This window comes from Aethalodelphis obliquidens, unplaced genomic scaffold, assembly GCF_003676395.1.
Source record: "Aethalodelphis obliquidens isolate GAN/ISIS:26980383/991018 unplaced genomic scaffold, ASM367639v1 scaffold9, whole genome shotgun sequence".
In the NCBI taxonomy this organism is placed as follows: domain Eukaryota; kingdom Metazoa; phylum Chordata; class Mammalia; order Artiodactyla; family Delphinidae; genus Aethalodelphis; species Aethalodelphis obliquidens.
This window is the reverse complement of record NW_020837953.1, coordinates 48,694,812-48,715,017: the sequence shown is the minus strand read 5'-3', so window position 1 is coordinate 48,715,017 and position 20,206 is coordinate 48,694,812. Positions and strand designations below refer to the sequence as shown.

At 52.2% G+C, this 20,206-nt stretch overlaps 2 protein-coding genes across 14 annotated transcripts in view; one reads left to right on the top strand and one right to left on the bottom strand.

Moving 5' to 3' along the window:
• NPHP4 (nephrocystin 4) overlaps positions 1 to 18,424 on the bottom strand; it is a 139,011-nt gene extending 120,587 nt beyond the window's left edge. For 5 of the 13 annotated variants that reach the window (XM_027110387.1, XM_027110393.1, XM_027110391.1 and 2 more), the window contains exons 1-4: positions 18,247 to 18,422; positions 17,222 to 17,267; positions 5,602 to 5,775; positions 2,480 to 2,632 (exon numbers count right to left, since the gene is read on the bottom strand). In XM_027110387.1, the coding sequence (XP_026966188.1) occupies positions 2,480 to 2,632; positions 5,602 to 5,736 (288 nt within the window). In that variant the 5' untranslated portion in view covers positions 5,737 to 5,775; positions 17,222 to 17,267; positions 18,247 to 18,422. Of the gene's footprint in view, positions 1 to 2,479; positions 2,633 to 5,601; positions 5,776 to 17,221; positions 17,268 to 18,246 lie in introns of all 13 variants that reach the window. The other 8 variants (XR_003433472.1, XR_003433471.1, XM_027110398.1 and 5 more) reach the window with 3 other exon arrangements.
• A 250-nt stretch (positions 18,425 to 18,674) lies between these two features.
• The window catches only part of KCNAB2 (potassium voltage-gated channel subfamily A regulatory beta subunit 2), a 97,573-nt gene continuing 96,041 nt past the window's right edge, over positions 18,675 to 20,206 (top strand). Inside the window, exon 1 of the mRNA XM_027110382.1 lies at positions 18,675 to 18,775. The gene's annotated coding sequence lies outside the window, so the exon portion shown is untranslated. The remainder of the gene's footprint in view (positions 18,776 to 20,206) is intronic.

Sequence of the window (20,206 nt, the reverse complement as noted above, 5' to 3'; positions counted from 1 at the left end):
CTGACACCAGCTCCCAACCAGAAATGCTCTGTTCACCCACACCAGCCTTGCTGCGATCTCCACTTCAGTAACTAAGGCTGAAGGGTGCAGATTCTTCCAGAAACATTGAGGGCTGTGGTCCTCCCTAACACACGGCCCCGTCCCCATGCCCCACTCGGCAGAACACGAACGATGGAGCGGCACTCAGCTCCCACAGCTCAGGTCAGACCTGAACTGTGAGCTGGAAAGGCCCGAGACCCACAGCTCCCAGGACACGGGGACACACGAGAAGCCCGCTCAGGCACGGACGCTAAACCCTGGACGAGTCCAGAAGGGGGAGCGGCAGCTCTGAAGGCTTCCTTGCAACGCGACCTCCACTCTGCAGGGCTCACAGTCACCCAGCTGGTGGCGGGACAGGGCAGGCCCTCCGGGCGTGGCCTGTCAAGGCTGTGACAGCCACTGCCACGGGGAAAGCCAAGGGGAAAGCCACGGAGGGAGGGCTCATCTCGGGACCCCAGTGGCGGCAAAGTGCTGCTGTGCTGACTTCAGAGCATAACCATCCCCTCGACACGGCAGCGCTTCCAAACGGAGCCTGCAGGGCCCCTCCGATGCCTGGGGTGAAAACAAGGCCCAAGAACAATCCCTGCGGTCAAGGCAGGTGGCACTCACAGCCTCTGACCTGCCAGATTGCTCTTCAAGGCGGAGAGATGATCTACGGACCTCCAGAGGCGGATGGCGGGGACGAAACCACACCAAGGTGCTGGGAGCCAGCCTCTCCCGTGGAGACTCCCCAGGAGTGAGAGGACCCTGTGTCACCGTACTAACTGTCACCACACCGGGCTTCCCGGGGCCTGACTGTCCAACCGAGAAAGCGAATCCAAACAGCCCGGCCCTGGAAGGCTCCCAGCAACATCGGGGCCACCGCGCTCCTGCCCGGGCCTCGACCGCCCCAAGTCAGAGGCGTGAAGGCGACTCACTGCCTGAGCTGGGACGGCACCCTAAGCAGCCGCCCACCGTCACTCCCCGGTTTACAACACGCGGCCTTTCTCTCCAGCCAGACTCTAAGGGGCACCTCACAGGCCGTCTGGCAGCCTGGACACCAGCCGCGGTCCTGGGCCGCAGGACACACATACCCACGGCCTTATCTAATTTTCCTGACCTCCGGGGGCGGCGTCATCCTCTCCGGCACGTTCAGTAACAGGACCAGTCAGAATCAATCCACGCCGAGACATGGCATCCCGACCCTGGGTGACCGCCAAGTGCAGAGTCGCGACCCGGCGGCCTCACGACTGGGCCAGGACAGCCCCCCGCAGCAAAGGGCGGCTCGCTTGGTCTGGTTACGCACGGCGACCTCCCCCAGGATGGCCACGGTCACTGCCACCACCTCCATTATTCACTGTACTGTCACTTCCTGGGCTTCCCTGACTCTGTACACACGGGAAGGATAACGCCAACACAGCACCGACCCTCCCGATACCCGTGACCGTCCCCTGCAGGACCCCGCTGCCTGCAGTGCAGCTTGAAGCAGCGGCCGGGAAGAAGACCTCTGGGACACCTCCCACTCTTGAGGAAGAGCCCAGTGTGCCTAGGAAGGCCCTGCCCAGCCAGCCCGCCAAGCCCACCCTCGGCTGCCTGCCCACGTCCCCCTCCCCCACTCCCGGGCCCGTGGGGGGCCTGCCCTGCTCGTCCCGGGGCTGGGTCCCTCCTCATCCTGGGGCCCAGCTCGCAGAGCTCTGCCTGCAGCACACCTCCCTTCTTCTTCAGGGCAGCAGCTGTCGGTCTCCTCCGAGAACCTATCACACCTGCACCTGCTCTGTCGCCTGCCTGGGTGTGTCGTCCCAGCAGACTGCAAGTTGTCCAGGGTGAGAACCACGCCAGGCCCGTCCACCCAGCATCATGGCCCCGGCGCCCGCCACAACGGCCAGCAGACAGCAGGCGATGGAGGGATGTTTGTGAATTCGGTGCAGCTGAACGAAGATGGAAAACCCTATCTGCGGGGCGGCCAGACACAGCTACGTGGGCAAAATCGTGTCACCAACTGATGCCAACGCGAGCACCCCGTCTGCAGGCAGGGGCAGGGGCTCCGGGCTCTGCTACCTTCTACCTGGGTAAGTCACTTTACTGCTAGGTCTCAAGTTGCTCATTTTAAAAAAAACAAAAGAAGAAGAAGAAACGAAAAAGAAAGAAAAAGAAGGGGAGAGGAAAAGTAGGGGAGTCAGATGAGATCGATAATTTCCTAACTTTGTTCCAAAAGCTGCAAGGTTCCGTGAAGGGGACGAAACCCCCTCGTGTGTCCCCCCCACTCCCAGCTGAACCGCTCAGGGCGTGCGGCTTCCACCCAAGATTCCGTCTGGAAACAGGGGCCGGCGCCAGGACGAGCTTTGGAGGGCCGGGCCCACTGCTCAGGAGCGTTCCTAGGCTCTGGGACGCGCTGGCGGCGCCCCCAGGTCCACCGTACCCCGCACGCCCACCCCGCACGCCCACCTGCCGCCCCGCCCACCTCACTGAAGTCGATCCTGGGTGGCTGCCTGCAGAGCGGCTCCAGGGGCCTCGCCGGGCTCTTCCACGTCCTCCCGAAGAAGTGTCGGTAGGTCACGTCAAAGAGGGACACTCGCAGGTGGCAGCCCACCTCTGACAGCACCTCCAGCACACCCTAGGGGACAGAGGGACAGCCCTGAAGGGTCCTCAAGGTCACGAGCTTCCCAGCAAGTGCTGACGGACCATCCACGGAGAACTGGGCCACTCAGCGTCCATCTCCCAGTTTAGGTCTCAGTTCCTTTCGGGGAACTACCTCTCTCCCACGGCCCGTGGTCCTGGTGAGGTTATGAGTCCAAGTACACGGCCCTCCCCTGGCCAACCAGAGGCTGGAGTCTCTGGGCCCAGACACAGGCTGGAGACTCACCCAGAAGCAACGAGACACAAGAGGCCAGAGCTGCAGAGACAGACACACATGATGCCATGTGGAGCCAAGAAAGAACAAGTCCGGGTGACACCACATGAGATTCTGGATCAAGGCACACCTGAAGCTTATGCTAACTATGGGTTTGTCTTTATGTGAGTTAACAAATTACCTCAAGCTTAGCCTATTTTGCATGGTTTTCTGTGTTCTGTTTTACCCTTTACATCCTGATAGAACCACAAACTAAAAACTCAACTTGCCAGAATTATTTGGGGGTGGCGCTGGGGTGTGAGCCAAAGAAAAGCAGATCTTTGAGAACTGAGAAGTCGTGGCCACAGATACCGACAAGGCACCGGACGCTGTGAAGACCAGCCCTTTCCCCACAGCAGCACCGCGTACCGCACTGAGGCTCTGCTGGGCCTTTAGCTCCTCTGGGAACGTGGGGGTCCCACCACCCTAACGAATGAGAACGGCTCCCAGGACCTAAACTGCCTGGACAGAGTGATTTACGCTGAACGCCTGCTCTCCTTCTGGGACTCTGGAATCTTGGTACGTGCTAGGCAGAGGGTATCTACACGGCCAGCTCCCGAGAGGCCCTGAGGTTTTTAGAGCCTGTGGGCACTGAGTCTCTAACGAGCTTCCTTGGTTGACAGCATTTCCCAGGGGTTGTCGCAGCCTGTTGCTGAGGGAATGAAGTGTGTCCTGGGGGATTCCCATGGCAGATGACCCCGGAAGCTCACGCCCGTCTCCCCCCATACGCCTTTGGCTCGGCTCATCCTACTCGGTAATTTCTCACTGAAATAAATCTGTCCTCTGAGGATGACTGTGTGCTGAGTCATGTCAAATCCTCCTGAACCCGGGGGGTGCCTCTGGGGGCTCCCGACGTAGGTGCACACACACATTTAGGACCGTCACGTCTTCCTGACTGACATCATCGCTGTGAAATGCCCCTTTATCTCTAGGGATATGCTTCGCCTTGAACTCTACTTTGTCTGATATTAGCACAGCCACAAGGCTCTCTTATGCTTAGTGTTTACACGGCCTTTTCTCCATCCTTTTCCTTTCACACATATGGTCTGAAGACATACACTTCAGGTTTACAGTGTGATTTCTTATAAACAACTTATAATTGGGTTTTAAGTGAAAACTTTAAATGTGTGACTCGACATCACAAAACCACTTGTAGGAATCATTCCACAGACATACGTGTGCATTTTTTTTAAGCGATGTCCATGAAGTTACGCATTGTAGCCATGTCTGTAAGAGCAAACCCCTGGAGGGAGTCCAACTGGTCATCAGCAAGGGCCTAATGAACGGATGACAGGTCCTCCACACAGGAAAAGCTATGCTGTCTTAAGAAAGAGTCAGAAATTCTTCATGGAATGACATGAACAACCTATAACACATATTGTTAAGAATATTTTTTAAGATATAGAACAGAATATAAGCTATCATTTATGTTAAAAAAAAAAGGAAAAATACATACAACTGTATTTATCTGTTGTATTTGCTTAGAATTTCCAGAAAGTTGTACAGAAAACAGGTTAACACTGGCTGTATCTACGGTGGGACACTGGGTGCCTTGGGGACTTCATGGGACAATACACTTTCCCTGTGCGCCCTTGTGAATTTTGAACTATGGGAATTACCTCTTCAAAACCAAATTAAAATGAATTAATAAAGTAAAATGGGAAAATAAATAAAATCTCCTTTGCAAAATTCCTGCTGTCCACTATCTTGTGAGCTCCTGGAAGGCCAGGAGACTGCTGGAGCCGGTCTCCCTAGGTTGGAGTCCCAGCTGGCCGGCTGGAGCTGTGTCACCCTGGGCAACCAAGGTCACCTCTCTCGGGTTGCCTCCTCTTCTGTAAAACAGGGGTAATGATGCTACCTACATCTTGGGGTTGTCATGAGGATGAAGTGAACTAACACAAGTAAAGCGCTAAGAAGTAAAGTAGTAAGAGCAGTAATCACCACAGTACCTAACACGGTGGCAAGCACACGGCAGGTGCTCAATCAAAGGGCTCGAAGTGATGATGCAGGACGGATGCGGGTAATTTAATAATAGACCCAGCGCTCCGACAGCTTTGCGTGCCTGGAGAACGACCCTGCCAGCTGCAGAGGAAGAAGATACAGTCTTGCAAGCCACGTGCTCACACTGGCAGGGCTGGATCCTTCCTGTGCGTCCCCCCAGGACACTGGGCCTCCCTAGGACCATCCAATCCTGTGGGTGGTCTGAGGAGGCACAGACGCGCCAGCTTCTCCGGCAGGTCCCCTGGCAGCTGGAGGGCACAGGTGGACGCAGAGCCACAGAGCAAGGGCCTGAATGTGCAAAGGCGGTGGTACCTCCCAGGCACATCTCCCAGGATGCCCAGAGCTCCGCCCCTGCTATTCTGACTGCCAGGCTGAAAGCCGGCCATGCTGAGCCACGCACAAGGCCGCCTCTTGCAAACAACCTGGTCAGGAAATAACCCAGGAACTCGAATTACCTGGGTTTTTAGATTGCTCCACTGTAGGCAAAAAGCCTTTTAGCCAGGGCCAAAAGTGCTGACCGAGTCGCTGAATCACAAATCCTCTTTGCTGATGGACCACTTTACCTCCGAGTACTGCCAAGGCCCGGGGTGATGGGTACAGTACAAGGCTCAAATAAACATGTGAAAATCAATACCATCTCAGGTGAGAGCAGTGAGAGCGTGCGTTTGACAGTAAAGAACCAATTTCTTTACCTGCTTATTGAGCGGGCCATCGAGCCACTTCAGGACACACTGAAATGCCGTCGACTCCTTTAGAGGCTGGCGTGCTCTCTGTGTGTGGGGAGGGACCAGCAGGTTTTGGTCAAAGATCCTGTGCCAGTCGTGCATTCTGCCGGTCTGAGGGTCACTGGGGGCCTCTAGGACTACCTGCGGCATTCATGTTCAAATAAAGAAAAGAGTTATGAGGGCCACAGTTCTTAGAGCAGTTCTGAAAGTTTCCGACCTCCCGGGAACCCCAGGGAAGCCACCACCCCTGCAACCCACACTCTGCCATCCCACCCTCTAGCCCCCCAGTGCAGCAGACTGGCGCCCACGCCACCTTCCCCTGGCCAACCAGAGCACACCTATCCCGGTCTCAGTGACTGATTTAGGGACCGGCACGTGCTTTGTCCAGCTGTGGAGGTCGAGCCCTGCACGAGGGCACCAGGCCTCGGGAACCAGGGCTGTCTTAGAGTGGCTTGGGGCACATGACCCACTCAGAGCCAACGAGATATGATCTCAGAGCTTCTGCTGGTTCTGTTAGGAGAAGGAAACACTCTTTTCTGTGGCCTTCGGAGCAGAGAGGTCATCAGCCTGAAGCTGCCCCGGGCACCACAGGAGCAGATACCTTGAGACACATACAAAAAGGCAGGCAGAGCAGGAGCAAGGCCAGCGGGTCCAGACGTCATCACGAGAGCCCTGGCTCAAGGGGACCCTGAAGTCCGGCACCCAAGACAGCTGAGCTACATGCAGTCTTGCTGGTGAAGCCAGGTGGGGACAGCTTTTGAGTGCTCTGGGTGTCTTGGCAACCTGGCTCAATAAGGATGCTACCCGCCTTCCAGCAGACAGGGAGCTGAACCTTCTCGAGAGACTGTCTTCAGCTGACACAGAATCATAAGCTCTTGGCCTTGAACAGAGGCCATATTCTGTATGCTAAAAAGGCAAGCAAGAAGGCACGGGCTTTGATCTTCTAAGACAGCAGTTTTCTGAACGTGGTTCCCAAACCCCTGAGGTTGCCCAAGGTGGTCAAGGGCTCCACAGGGTCAAAGCTATTTTCATAACCTCCAGATGCCACGTGCCTCTTTCACTGGGTTGGCATTGGCGCCGGTGGCGCCGAGGCAACGGTGGGTGAAGCTGCATTACGCCCCGAGGCCAACGGCACCGCACCCCACGAGCCATCCTGGGTTCTTCCCCTCTCAGGGCACAAAGTCCAACAGCTTCACCTAAGAATGTCCTTGGGGAAGCTGTGAAAACTATGGATTTTATGACGTCTTGACCCTTGAGGATGCGTGCCTTTAACACTCTGTGATGAAACGGGAAATACACGAAAAGCATTTCTGCTGCCAGATGAAAGACAACGGTCGCCCCAGGGTAAGCCGGGCGTGATCGCTGTTCTGTGAGCTGAACTAGCTCCTTCTTTCACTCAGCAACACCACTCTCACTAAAAGAACGGCTCAGAGACAAACCATGGTTTTTCAGACTTGGGTGCTTTGTAGACAATCTCTCAGACGTGAACAAAATGAACCTGTCACTGCAAGGAAAACGTGTCAAAAAAATTGAGCTTTCAGGCGAAATTCAGAATTGGGAAAATCTGTACCCTCCACTGTGAGCCAGACAGCTGCATACTTCTTTGAAGACTTTCCTGACGAGATGGGTAGTGCCGGGAACGAAAGGGATCTTTTGAAATTGTGTGATTAGATGTGTCAATATCTGGAAGATCTGCCTCCCTCAGAAGCAGTATTTTCCGAGTGAACAAGCACAGTGACATAAAATTCTGCATGGATGAAAGATCCACCCGAACACTGTGAAAGTTCAGGAACAGGGTGTCAGACTGCGCGCAAGAAACCCGCAAGAAACAACCGCTGTGGATTTGGGTACAGCGCCAAAGCAGGGTACCCCCAGTTCTCTAAGGGCCTCCTCCCTCATCGGGGTGAGGCTGGATTTCCTTCAAAGACTTCAGCCGAAATGACCCATCACAACAGAGGAGCCTGTACCAGACCAAGCAGTCCCCAGCGGTGTGTCAGCAGGATGTTAAAGGGATTCGCAAACAAGCAAAACAACCCCACAGTTCTTGCTCATGGTTTTGTTTCGGAAAACGCAATTGGCTCTCATTAAAAAACTACATCTTTATGTTAACGTGTAACAGGTCTACTGTTTTTAAATGAATTAATAACACTGTAGATGCTTCTCAATAACAAATATTGGTAGAGGTCACTCAAGTTTTATCGTTATTTGGAGTCCTCAATCACGTTTTAAAGCATAAAGGGATCTGACACTCAAAAGCTGGAAAAGGGCTGTTCTACAGGAAGCCAAAATTCGAGTCTTCGGGCAGCCGGCCCACTCTCCACGCTCACAGGCTGTGCTGGGAATGCAGGGGGCCTGGGAGGCACGGATGTGACCGCCCCCCTCCCACACCCTGTGGGCCTCAGGGCGGGGGCCCAGCCCCCCACTGGAATGCCACTCCCACCCGGCACCCCCTCGGGCGGGCACACCCCTCGGCCTCCAGCTCCGGACTGTATAAACAGGAAGGCGCGCACTTTGGTTAGTTTGGGGTTTCTTCCTTTGTAGGTTACATTTGTCTACTCAATATCCCTTGTTTTGTGGAACGGCCCTCCCAGAACCCATGACATACACTGGGTGTGTCTTCCCTGGGACTCCAGCCACGCTGCCCTCTGGACAGGCTGTCTCTCCCCCAGGCCAGGAGCTGCCCAGGCCGGCCTGGAGCCCCAGGGGCCACCCTGCCACCCCAGGGAGAGCCTAAGGTAAGGGGCCAGCCCAGGGGAAGCTGGTGGAGATGGAGGGTGGCGAAGACGGCCCTGCCGGCAGGACCCAGACCTCCAGGTGGAGAGAGCCTGATGGAAGGCAGCCCCACCCCAACCAGAGCTGAGTTACAGGAGCCGTAAAGGCCTGTGGCGGCTAAATAATGGCCCCCGAAGACGTCCCCAACCCAATCCTCAGAGCCGATGATTATTGGCCTTCACGTGGCAAAAGGAACTTTGTGGGCATGATCAGGTTAGAGACCATGAGATGGGGAGAGCACCCGGATTATGCAGGTGGGCCTGAAATCGTCACAAGGGTCCTGATGAGGGCGAGGCAGGGGGGTCAGAGAAAAGGCCAGGCGGGGCAGAAGCGGGAGAGACGTGAAGACGGAGGGAGGGACCCCAAGCCGAGGAACGCAGGCGCCTCTAGAAGCTGGAGAAAGCAAGGAACCCGATTCTCCCTAGAGCCTCCAGAAGGATCACAGCCCTGCCCGCACCTTGGCTTTATCCCAGTGAGACTGATTGCGGACTTCTAACCTTCAGAACTGAAAGAAGATAAATTGTTTTCGGTCCCCCGGTTTGTGGTAATTCGTTACAGAAGCCACAGGAACGCATACAGGTGTCCATGACCTGTAAGCAGAAGAGGTCTGACCAACACCCAGCAGGCCTCAGCGCTTGTCACCTGTCCTGTACTGATCTGCTCACTGGCCCACTGCTTGCAGAAGGGAACCTACTGTCCTGTGGCCGTGGTACCAGGCTGTCCACCAGGACTCATCAAATTCAATCATGAAATTTAAGTTTCAGTAAACTTGACTCCCAAACATTTGTCTTTCAGGAAAATGTGCTTTTCTCCTTGACATTAGCTATAAAACTGGGAGGTTTGTTCTTAGAAAGCGAGTGCATATCTACAGGGAAGCCCTTCCTACCTCGGGAGCACAAGCAAAGCACGCGCGGCAGGGTGTCCTCTAGAAGGGGCCCCCGCAGCCCCACACCCTGCCCTGCGGGGTTTCTCGAGCCCAGGATGCAGCCTCCTTTGCAGGGCGCCCCAGACTTTGCTCCCGTGCCCCGGATACCTGAGCCAGTACCTCCCCGCACTCCCCTGAGGGAAGTGGGACCCAGCACCACACTTGGCGGGGAGCTGCTACAGAGCCCTTCCACTATGGTCACCCGGGCAGGGGACACAAAACAGAGGCCCCAGGCAGCACCAGCAGGAGATGCACCGGCACAAGAGGCAGCGACTCGGAAAGGCAGGCCACCCAACATCAAAGAACTGAGATGGACAGGTGCAGGCAGGCAGCAACATTCCAAGAGGGTGATGGAAGGGAGGGGACTCCTGAGACACAGCCTCCTGCGGGCGGGAGCCCAGACTGTCCCAGGGGCTCTGGGACACGCAGAGCGCTTGCGTCCCCCAGCCCCCCACCCAGAACGGCTCTCACCCAGCCCTCACTCCCGTCCACTCCGCGCTGCCGTTGCTTCAGTTCCTCCCGGACACCACGCCCGTGCCACCCACCAGGCCATCAGGCGCACACCCCGGGGTGATTCCTCCTCTTCCTTGGGAAGTCAGATCAGGAGCTACCTCCATCTCCCACACAGGACGCTGTCACAGAAGGCACCCCGCTCCACCAGGCTCCACCAGGCTACGGGGTCCCGGTCGCCCTGCAGGACTGAGCTCCATGAGGTCAAGACTAGGCCCTCGGTGAAAACTTTTTTAGTGATTCAGCAAATCACTAAGTTATGCTGTGGAGGAATTAAGAAGGCTGCGGAGGAAGGGCAGAGAGGCCTTTGGGGCTAGATGAACAAAAAAGGGAAAACTGGGAGGGCCCCATGCTTTGAGCCCAAGAGAAGGGTACAGTGGGCTCTCCAGAGGGGAAATAAAGAAAAGGCACCAGCTTTCATTGAATCCTCATCGTGAGCCAGGCACTCACAAACATCTTCATTTTCATTATTCCAACATCTCCGTAAGGTAAGTAACATTACTGTCCCCATCTTATAGATGTGGAAAGTGAAGCTCAGAGGTTAAACAGCCAGTCTGAAAGCACACAGCCAGTCACACTCACATCAAAGACATTATAGCCGGGCTTCCCTGGTGGCGCAGTGGTTGGGAGTCCGCCTGCCGATGCAGGCGACGCGGGTTCGTGCCCCGGTCCGGGAAGATCCCACATGCCACGGAGCGGCTGGGCCTGTGAGCCAAGGCTGCTGAGCCTGCACGTCCCGAGCCTGTGCTCCGCAACGGGAGAGGCCACAACAGTGAGAGGCCCGCGTACAGCAAAAAAAAAAAAAAAAAAAAAAGACATTATAGCCATGCCAGCCCTCTGCCTACCAAGGCCAGGAGAGGCAAAGGAGCAGAGGCCCTGAGGGCAAAGAGAGGGCACTGGTCCAGGACCGGGCTGATCCCCCCCTCCTCTCAGACTTCTGGAAAGTCTTTTGCCCTCCAGGCGTCTGTTTTGCATCTATAAAAGGAGCGGCTATAAAGTTCCCTTGAGGTCTTTGCTTCTGCAGACCCGGTCAACAAATATTCACCAAGCACTCGTTCCGTCCCAGTCCACACACCATGAAGCGGACTGTCAAATGCCCTGTCTTCAAGAATCTAAATATCCAGTGGGACAAAAACAAGGGGGTGGAGACTGGTTCAAGATGGCGGAGTAGAAGGACGTGCGCTCACTCCCTCTTGCGAGAGCACCGGAATCACAACTCACTGCTGAACAATCATCGACAGGAAGACACTGGAACTCACCAAAAAAGATGCCCCACATCCAAAGACAAAGGAGAAGCCACAGTGAGACGGTAGGAGGGGTGCAATCACGATAAAGTCAAATCCCATAACCGCTGGGTGGGTGACTCACAAACTAGAGAACACTTATACTACAGAAGTCCACCCACTGGAGTGAAGGTTCCAAGCCCCACGTCAGGCTTCCCAGCCTGGGGGTCCAGCAATGGGAGGAGGAATTACCAGAGAATCAGACTTTGAAGGCTAGCGGGATGTGATTGCAGGACTTCAAAAGGACTGGGGGAAACAGAGACTCCACTCTTGGAGGGCACACACAAAGTAGTGTGCACATCGGGACCCAGGGGAAGGAGCAGTGACCCCAGGGGAGACTGAACCAGACCTACATGCTAGTGTTGGAGGGTCTCCTGCAGAGGCCGGGGGTGGCTGTGGCTCACCGTGAGGACAAGGACACTGGCAGCAGTTCTGGGAAGTACTCCTTGGTGAGAGCCCTCCCGGAGTCTGCCATTAGCCCCACCAAAGACCAGGTAGGCTCCAGTGTTGGGTCGCCTCAGGCCAAACGACGTACAGGGGGAACCCAGCCCCACCCATCAGCAGATAAGCAGATTATAGTTTTACTGAGCTCTGCCCACCAGAGCAACACCCAGCTCTAGCCACCACCAGTCCCTCCCATCAGGAAGCTTGCACAAGCCTCTTAGGTAGCCTCATCCACCAGAGGGCAGACAGCAGAAGCAAGAAGAACTACAATCCTGGAGCCTGTGGAACAAAAAACACGTTCACAGAAAGATACACAAGATGAAAAGGCAGAGGGCTATGTACCAGATGAAGGAACAAGATAAAACCCCAGAAAAACAATTAAATGAAGTGGAGATAGGCAACCTTCCAGAAAAAGGATTCAGAATAATGATAGTGAAGATGATCCAGCCAGGACCTCGGAAAAAGAATGGAGGCAAAGATCGAGAAGATGCAAGAAATGTTTAACAAAGACCTAGAAGAATTAAAGAACAAACAAACAGAGATGAACAATACAATAACTGAAACGAAAACTACACTAGAAGGAATCAATAGCGGAATAACTGAGGCAGAAGAACGGATAAGTGACCTGGAAGACAGAACGGTGGAACTCCCTGCCGGAGAACAGAATAATGAAAAGAAGTGAAGACAGCCTGAGAGACCTCTGGGACAACATTAAATGCACCAACATTTGCATTACAGGGGTCCCAGAAGGAGAAGAGAGAGAGAAAGGAACTGAGAAAATATTTGAAGAGATTATAGTCGAAAACTTCCCTAACATGGGAAAGGAAATAGCCACCCAAGTCCAGGAAGTGCAGAGAGTCCCAGGCAGGATAAACCCAACGAGAAACACGCTGAGAGACATAGTAACCAAATTGACAAAAATTAAAGACAAAGGAAAATTATTGAAAGCAACAAGGGAAAAACTACACATAACATACAAGGGAACTCCCATAAAGTTAACAGCTGATTTCTCAGCAGAAACTCTACAAGCCAGAAGGGAGAGGCATGATATATTTAAAGTGATGAAAGGGAAGAACCTACAACCAAGAATACTCTACCCGGCAAGATCTCACTCAGATTCGACAGAGCAATCAAAAGCTTTTCAGACAAGCAAAAGCTAAGAGAATTCAGCACCACCAAACCAGCTCTACAACAAATGCTAAAGGAACTGCTCTAAGTGGGAAACACAAGAGTACAAAAGGACCTACAAAAAACAAACCCAAAACAATTAAGAAAATGTAATAGGCACATATATATCGAGAATTACCTTAAATGTCAATGGATTAAATGCTCCAACCAAAAGACACAGGCTCACTGAATGGATTCAAAAACAAGACCCGTATATATGCTGTCTATAAAAGACACACTTCAGACCTAGGGACAGATACAGATTGAAAGTGAGGGGATGGATAAAGATATTCCATGCAAATGGAAATCAAAAGAAAGCTGGAGTAGCAATATTCATATCAGATAAAATAGACTTTAAAATACAGTATGTTACAAGAGACAAGGAAGGACACTACATAATGATCAAGGGATCAATCCAAGAAGAAGATATAACAATTATAAATATATGTGCACCCAACATAGAAGAAGATATAACAATTATAAATACATATGCACCCAACATATGCACTCAATACATAAGGCAAATGCTAACAGCTATAAAAGAGGAAATTGATGGTAACACAATAATAGTGGGGGACTTTAACACCTCACTTACACCAATGGACAGATCATCCACACAGAAAATAAGGAAACACAAGCTTTAAATGACACAATAGGCCAAATAGATTTAAGTTATATTTATAGGACATTCCATCCGAAAAAGGCAGATTACACTTTCTTCTCAAGTGCGCATGGAACATTCTCCAGAATAAATTACATCTTGGGTCACAAATCAAGCCTCGGATAATTTAAGAAAATTGAAATTGTATCAAGCATCTTTTCCAACCACAACAGTATGAGATGAGAAATATATTACAGGAAAAAAACCGTAAAAAACACAAACACAAACACATGGAGGCTAAACAATACACTACTAAATAACCAAGAGATCACTGAGGAAATCAAAGAGAAAATCAAAAAATACCTAGAGACAAATGACAACAAAAACACAACTGTGAGATGCAGCAAAAGCAGTTCTAAAAGGGAAGCTTATAGCAATACAATCCTACCTCAAGAAACAAGAAAAAAAATCTCAAACAATCTAACCTTACACCTAAAGGAACTAGAGAAAGAACAAACAAAACCCAAAGTTAGTAGAGGAAAGAAATCATAAAGATCACAGCAGAAATAAATGAAATAGAAACAAAGAAAACAATAGCAAAGACCAATAAAACTAAAACGTGGTTCTTTGAGAAGATAAAAAAAATTGATAAACCTTTAGCCAGACTCATCAAGAAAAAGAGGGAGAGGACTCAAATCAATAAAATTAGAAATGAAAGAGAAGTTACAACAGACACCGAAGAAATACAGAGCATCATAAGAGACTACTACAAGCAACTGTATGCCAATAAAATGAACAACCTGGAATAAATGGACAAATTCTTAGAAAGGTACAACCTTCCAAGACTGAACCAGGTAGAAATAGAAAATATGAACAGACCCATCACAAGTAATAAAATTGAAACTGTGATTAAAAATCTTCCAACAAACAAAAGTCCAGGACCAGATGGCTTCACAGGTGAATTCTATCAAACATTTACAGAAGAGCTAACGCCAATCCTTCTCAAACTCTTCCAAATAATCGCAGAAGAAGGAACACTCCCAAACTCATTCTACGAGGCCACCATCACCCTGATACCAAAACCAGACAAAGATACTACAAAAAAAGAAAATTACAGACCAATATCACTGATGAATATAGATGCAAAAATTCCGAACAAAATACTAGCAAACAGAATCCAACAGCACATTTAAAGGATCATACACCATGATCAAGTGGGATTTATCCCAGGGATGCAAGGATTCTTCAATATATGCAAATCAATGAATGTGATACACCATATTAACAAACTGAGGAATAAAAACCATTTGATCATCTCAAAAGCTGCGGAAAAAGCTTTTGACAAAAGTCAACACCCATTTATGATAAAAACTCTCCAGAAAGTGGGCATAGAGGGAAACTACCTCAACATAATAAAGGCCATATACGACAAACCCACAGCAAACATCACTCTCAATGGTGACAAACTGAAAGCATTTATCTAAGATCAGGAACAAGACAAGGATGTCCACTCTCGTCACTATTATTCAACATAATATTGGAAGTCCTAGTCACGGCAATCAGAGAAGAAAAAGAAAGGAATACAAATTGGAAAAGAAGAAGTAAAACTGTCACTGTCTGCAAATGACATGACACTATACATAGATAATCCTAAAGGTGCCACCAGAAAACTACTAGAGCCAATCAATGAATTTGGTAAAGTTGCAGGATACAATATTAATGCACAGAAGTCCCTTGCATCCCATACACTAACAATGAAAGATCAGAAAGAGAAATTAAGGAAACAATCCCATTCACCATTGCAACAAAAAGAATAAAATACCTAGGAATAAACCTACCTAAGGAGGTAAAAGATCTGTACTCAGAAAACTATAAAACACTAATGAAAGAAATCAAAGATGACACAAACAGATGGAGAGATATACCATGCTCTTGGATTGGAAGAATCAATACTGTGAAAATGACTATACTACCCAAAGCAATCTACAGATTCAGTGCAATCCCTATCAAATTATCAATGGCCTTTTTTACAGAACTAGAAAAAAATCTTAAAATTTTTATGGAGACACAAAAGACCCCAAATAGCCAAAGCAATCTTGAGGGAAAAAACATGGAGCTGGAGGAATCAGACTCCGTGACTTCAGACTATACTACAAAGCTGCAGTAATGAAGACAATATGGTACTGGCACAAAAACCGAAATACAGATCGATGGAACTGGATAGAAAACCCAGAAATAAACTCACGCACCTATGCTCAACTAATCTATGACAACGGAGGCAAGGATATACAATGGAGAAAAGACAGTCTCTTCAATAAATGATGCTGGGAAAACTGGCCAGCTACATGTAAAAGAATGAAATTAGAACACTCCCTAACACCATACACAAAAATAAACTCAAAATGGATTAAAGACCTAAATGTAAGACCGGACACTATAAAATTCTTAGAGGAAAACATAGAAAGGACACCCTCTGACATAAATCACAGCAAGATCTTTTTGACCCACCTCCTAGAGTAATGGAAATAAAAACAAAAATAAACAAATGGGACCTCATGAAACTTAAAAGCTTTTGCCCAGCAAAGGAAACAATAAACAAGATGAAAAGACAACCCTCAGAATGGGAGAAAATATTTGCAAACGAATCAACAGACAAACGATTAATCTCCAAAACAGATAAAGAACTCATGCAGCTCAGTATTAAAAAAAAAACAAACAATCCAATCAAGAAATGGGCAGAACACCTAAACAGACATTTTTCCGAAGACATACAGATGGCCAAGAGGCACATGAAAAGCTGCTCAACATCACTAATTATTAGAGAAATGCAAATCAAAACTACAATGAGGTATCACCTCACATCGGTTAGAATGGGCATCATCAGAAAATCTACAAACAACAAATGCTGGAGAGGTTGTGGAGAAAAGGCAACCCTCTTGCACTGCTGGTGGGAATGTAAATTGAAACAGCCACTATGGAGAACAGTATGGAGGTTCCTTAAAAAACTAAAAATAGAACTACCACATGACCCAGCAATCCCACTACTGGGCATATACCCAGAGAAAACCATAATTCAAAAAGACACATGCACCCCGATGTTCATTGCAGCACTGTTTACAATAGCCAGGTCATGGAAGCAACCTAAATGCCCATCAACAGACAAAATGATAGAGAAGATGTGGTACATATATACAATGGAATATTACTCAGCCATAAAAAGGAACAAAATTGGGTTACTTGTAGAGACGTGGATGGACCCAGAGACCGTCATACAGAGTGAAGTAAGTCAGAAAGAGAAAAACAAATATCGTATATTAATGCATATCTGTGGAATCTAGAAAAATGGTACAGATGAACCGGTTTGCAAAGCAGAAATAGAGACACAGATGTAGAGGACAAACGTATGGACACCAAGGGGGGAAAGCAGGGGCGGGGTGGGGGGATGGTGGGATGAATTGGGAGATTGGGATTGACGTATACACACTAATATGTATAAAATAGACTAATTAAGAACCTGCTGTATAAAAAAATAATAATAAAATAAAATTTAAAAGAACAAGGGGGCGAGTGGGAGCAGCACACAGGAGACAAGCCTGATCCAGACTCCTTTCTTTGGCGGGGGAGGGAGGGTAGAGAAGAGGAGGGAATCCGGGCGCCGAAGTGCTAGGCTGGGTTGATGTCTCACAAGCAGTGGTTCACCAAGGCAAGGGAGGAGCAGGAACCGCAGGAGCTGCCCGGTCACAGGGAAGCTTCCCTCCCAGAAGTGAACAAAATCTGGAATGCCTGAGACCTGAAAGCTTTGGGGAGCTTTTTCGAGAGTAAGTAGAGGTCTGCTTAAGCACTGCCTGGAATTCCTCATTCAAGGAATAGTCTTTGAGTACCTACCACGTGCCAGGCCCTGGAGAAACCGTCCTGCCCTCGAGGAATGTATCTGGAGAGAGGCAGAAAGACAGGATGCAAGTTAGCACACAAAGGAGGTTGGCTGTGACCTCTGAAAATCAGAGGACCGGAGGGTGTAGTGAGCTGTGATGAAGACCTGGGCGGGAACTGGGGGCGACTATCCACCATCATCTAAAGGACACCTTTTCCAACTACACAAGCTTGGGAGGCCAGACTTCCTCCGTATGCTTCAACCCAAGTGACACAGTGCAACACCGAAGGCCGGACCGGGTCTGATAAGGCATCTGTCTTCTAGGGAGGCAGGCATGGAAGAGGGATGCAAAGGTGGGGCCTCTGAGTCTGAAGAAGCGAGCAGGAGACCGAGCACTGGGGTCTCGAGAAGGGCCCAGGTGGGGTGCTCGGAGGCGGTCAGGAGGTCGGTGGGCTGGACAGCGGAGGGGAAGGTGGAAGCAGCTGCAGGGGAGGCCGTAGGCAGGCAGGGCTGTCAAGGCAGGGACTCCTGCGAGGGCCAGGGATTCTCCAGATCTCCACTGGGCGGCAGCGCTGGGACGGGTCGGCAGGGCCAGCGGGGGACAGGAACCCAGTGGGGACAGGCAACGCAGGGGTCCCCGGCAGGGGTCCGACGGGGAAAAGGGGAGGGCCAACGCCGCGGTCTCAGCACAGCCCAGGCCGGCGGCACCGCGCTCGCCTTAAGCTGGAGGGCTGCAAGGGGGCGCAGGGTCTAGGGGCAGAGTACTGAGGTTGAGCCCCAAGAAGTCCCCGAAGCCTGTGGCTCCGGCCGCACCAAGTGTCACGGCGGGGGGAAAGAGGTGCGACCGACACGGGCACAGCCTCGCGCCCGCCCGACCGCCGCGCCCCGCAGGTACCGGGCCCCGGGGAAAGACAAACGGATCACCCCAACCCCGGGCCCGAGGCCCTGACCCGCTCGGCGGCCCCCGCGCCTCTGGGCTGCGTCCAACCTCCCCCGCGGAGCCAGCCAACGTGGTTCCGCCCGCGACGGGCAACGTTACCTAGGAGACGGGCCTGCAGCTGCCACACCCGCCCCGGGGCGTCGAGCCCCAAGCTTTCGAGGATGTGCCCCTCGGACGGATCCAGAGGCCCGGCGGCCGGCCGGTGCCCACCGGAGCCGCAGGCCTTGCGGTCCGAGGACCGGCCGAGGGGCACCCGGCCCGCTGTCACCCGCCCGAGGAGTCTCGGAAGGGAAAGAACCCGCACCCCGACCTTCGCGTCAGCAGCACCGTGGGACCAATCAGAGCCCAAATCCAGGGGCTCCGCTCCGGGAGCGCCAGCCAATAGGCGCGGCGGCGGGCCGGTTCTGATTTGCATGGTCGGCGATCCCTCTGCCAATAGGAATGTGACTGGCGTGAATATCAGCCAATGAGAAGCTGGAAGAGGCGTGGCCCCGGGCGTCCCACGAGGTGAAGATGCTGCGGGCGGAACCTGGTGGAGCTAGTGGGATTCGGGGGCGCTAAAGTCGCAGGGACAGGGCGGGAAGGAAGATCCGGAGCGGGGCAGAGGATCCGGAGCTGGAGCCCCCAGGTGAGTGCAGGGGGAGACCCCGGCTGTCCGCGCAGTAGACGGCCGTGCGCCGGGAAAGCGGCGGCGGGTACCCGCGAGGCCCGCGCTGACTCTCCATCTCCTTTCCCCCAGCGCGTCCCCGCGCCCGCCTCCGTCCTCACCTCCTCTCCAGCCGGCTCGCCTCCTTCTCCATCATCTCCCTGCCCCCATCCTGTCCTCCCTTGCCTGCCCTATCTGCCAACCCGCCCGACCTTTTAGCTCCCAAGCCCGACCCCTGCCCCAAACTTCATCCTTCCCCTCGTCCCGTCTCTGCCCCCTCCTTTTCCCGCAGCCTCGCCTCCCCTCCCCCATCCCCCTTTCAGCGCAGCCCCATCGGAGCGCTCCTGGACCGATCCCCCCCATCTCTCTCCTTGTTGCTCCTGCCTTTCCTTCCAGGTCCCTGGCCCCATCTTCCCACCCATTCTGCTCCCAATCGCTACATCTCTCCCCGCGGGCGCCCTCTCTGCACCTTGCCTTGCTCCCCAGGACCTTGGCGTTCCCCTCCTGCACCAGTTCATCTGGCTGCCTACACACCCCCCCCCCCCCCCGTCCCTGTACCCCTGCCCCCTCTTCAGCTTCTCTTCGCTCCCCACCTCCCCTACCTGCTCCTGCAGGACGCAGGACGCAGAGACCCAGCTGCTGCACCGCTTCCTGCTGCAGTAGCAGTCCTGTACCTGCCCACCTTCCCACCCTCCCACCCAGGCAGCCTACCCTGGCTCTGCTCCTCCTGGCATTTGTCTGGGGGCTCCTTTAGGGTCTACGCTTTGTCTAGAGCGGCCTGGGGGGCTCCAGGTGAGAAGCCCCTTAGCACCCTTTCCTGCCTTCCCCCCTAGCCACCGGCTCCCTTCCCACCCCACCCCCACTATCCTACTCAGCTTACTTTGTGATTCAGCATTTTTGGGGTTGGTAACTTTCTTTGCCTCCTGACATGATAGGGACCTGGTTGTGGGGCCGTAGGCAGGGGAGTCTTGACCCTGCAGTTAGAGGGGCCACCTTAGAACAGTCCTGAGCTGCCTGGTGGGGACAGGGTTGGGGAATGGGAACTCACCAGTGGGGGGCTGCCCTTTCTTCTCTTTCACTTGTCTGCCCTGTGTTGAAATGCATCCAAGGGGAGATGACATAAGTAATAGCTCTTGGGGAAATGAGCTATTAGCATTTATGGAAATTAATACATCCACATCCGAGGAGGAAGAACACCAAGTTCAGGCCACAGCTGTCCCACTGCCTGTCCTTTCAGGATTTCTTCTTTCTCTGCAACTTCTCCTCCCCCTCACAAACGCCTTCCGCCTCCCAATGCCAGGAGCAACCTCCTGCTCTGCACACAAAACCGCATTCAGGCCCCACGTTGCAGGGTTTGGGGACCTGAGTGTGGAGAGCGGCACCTGCCCTCCTGACTGTTACTTGGCGTTTGCA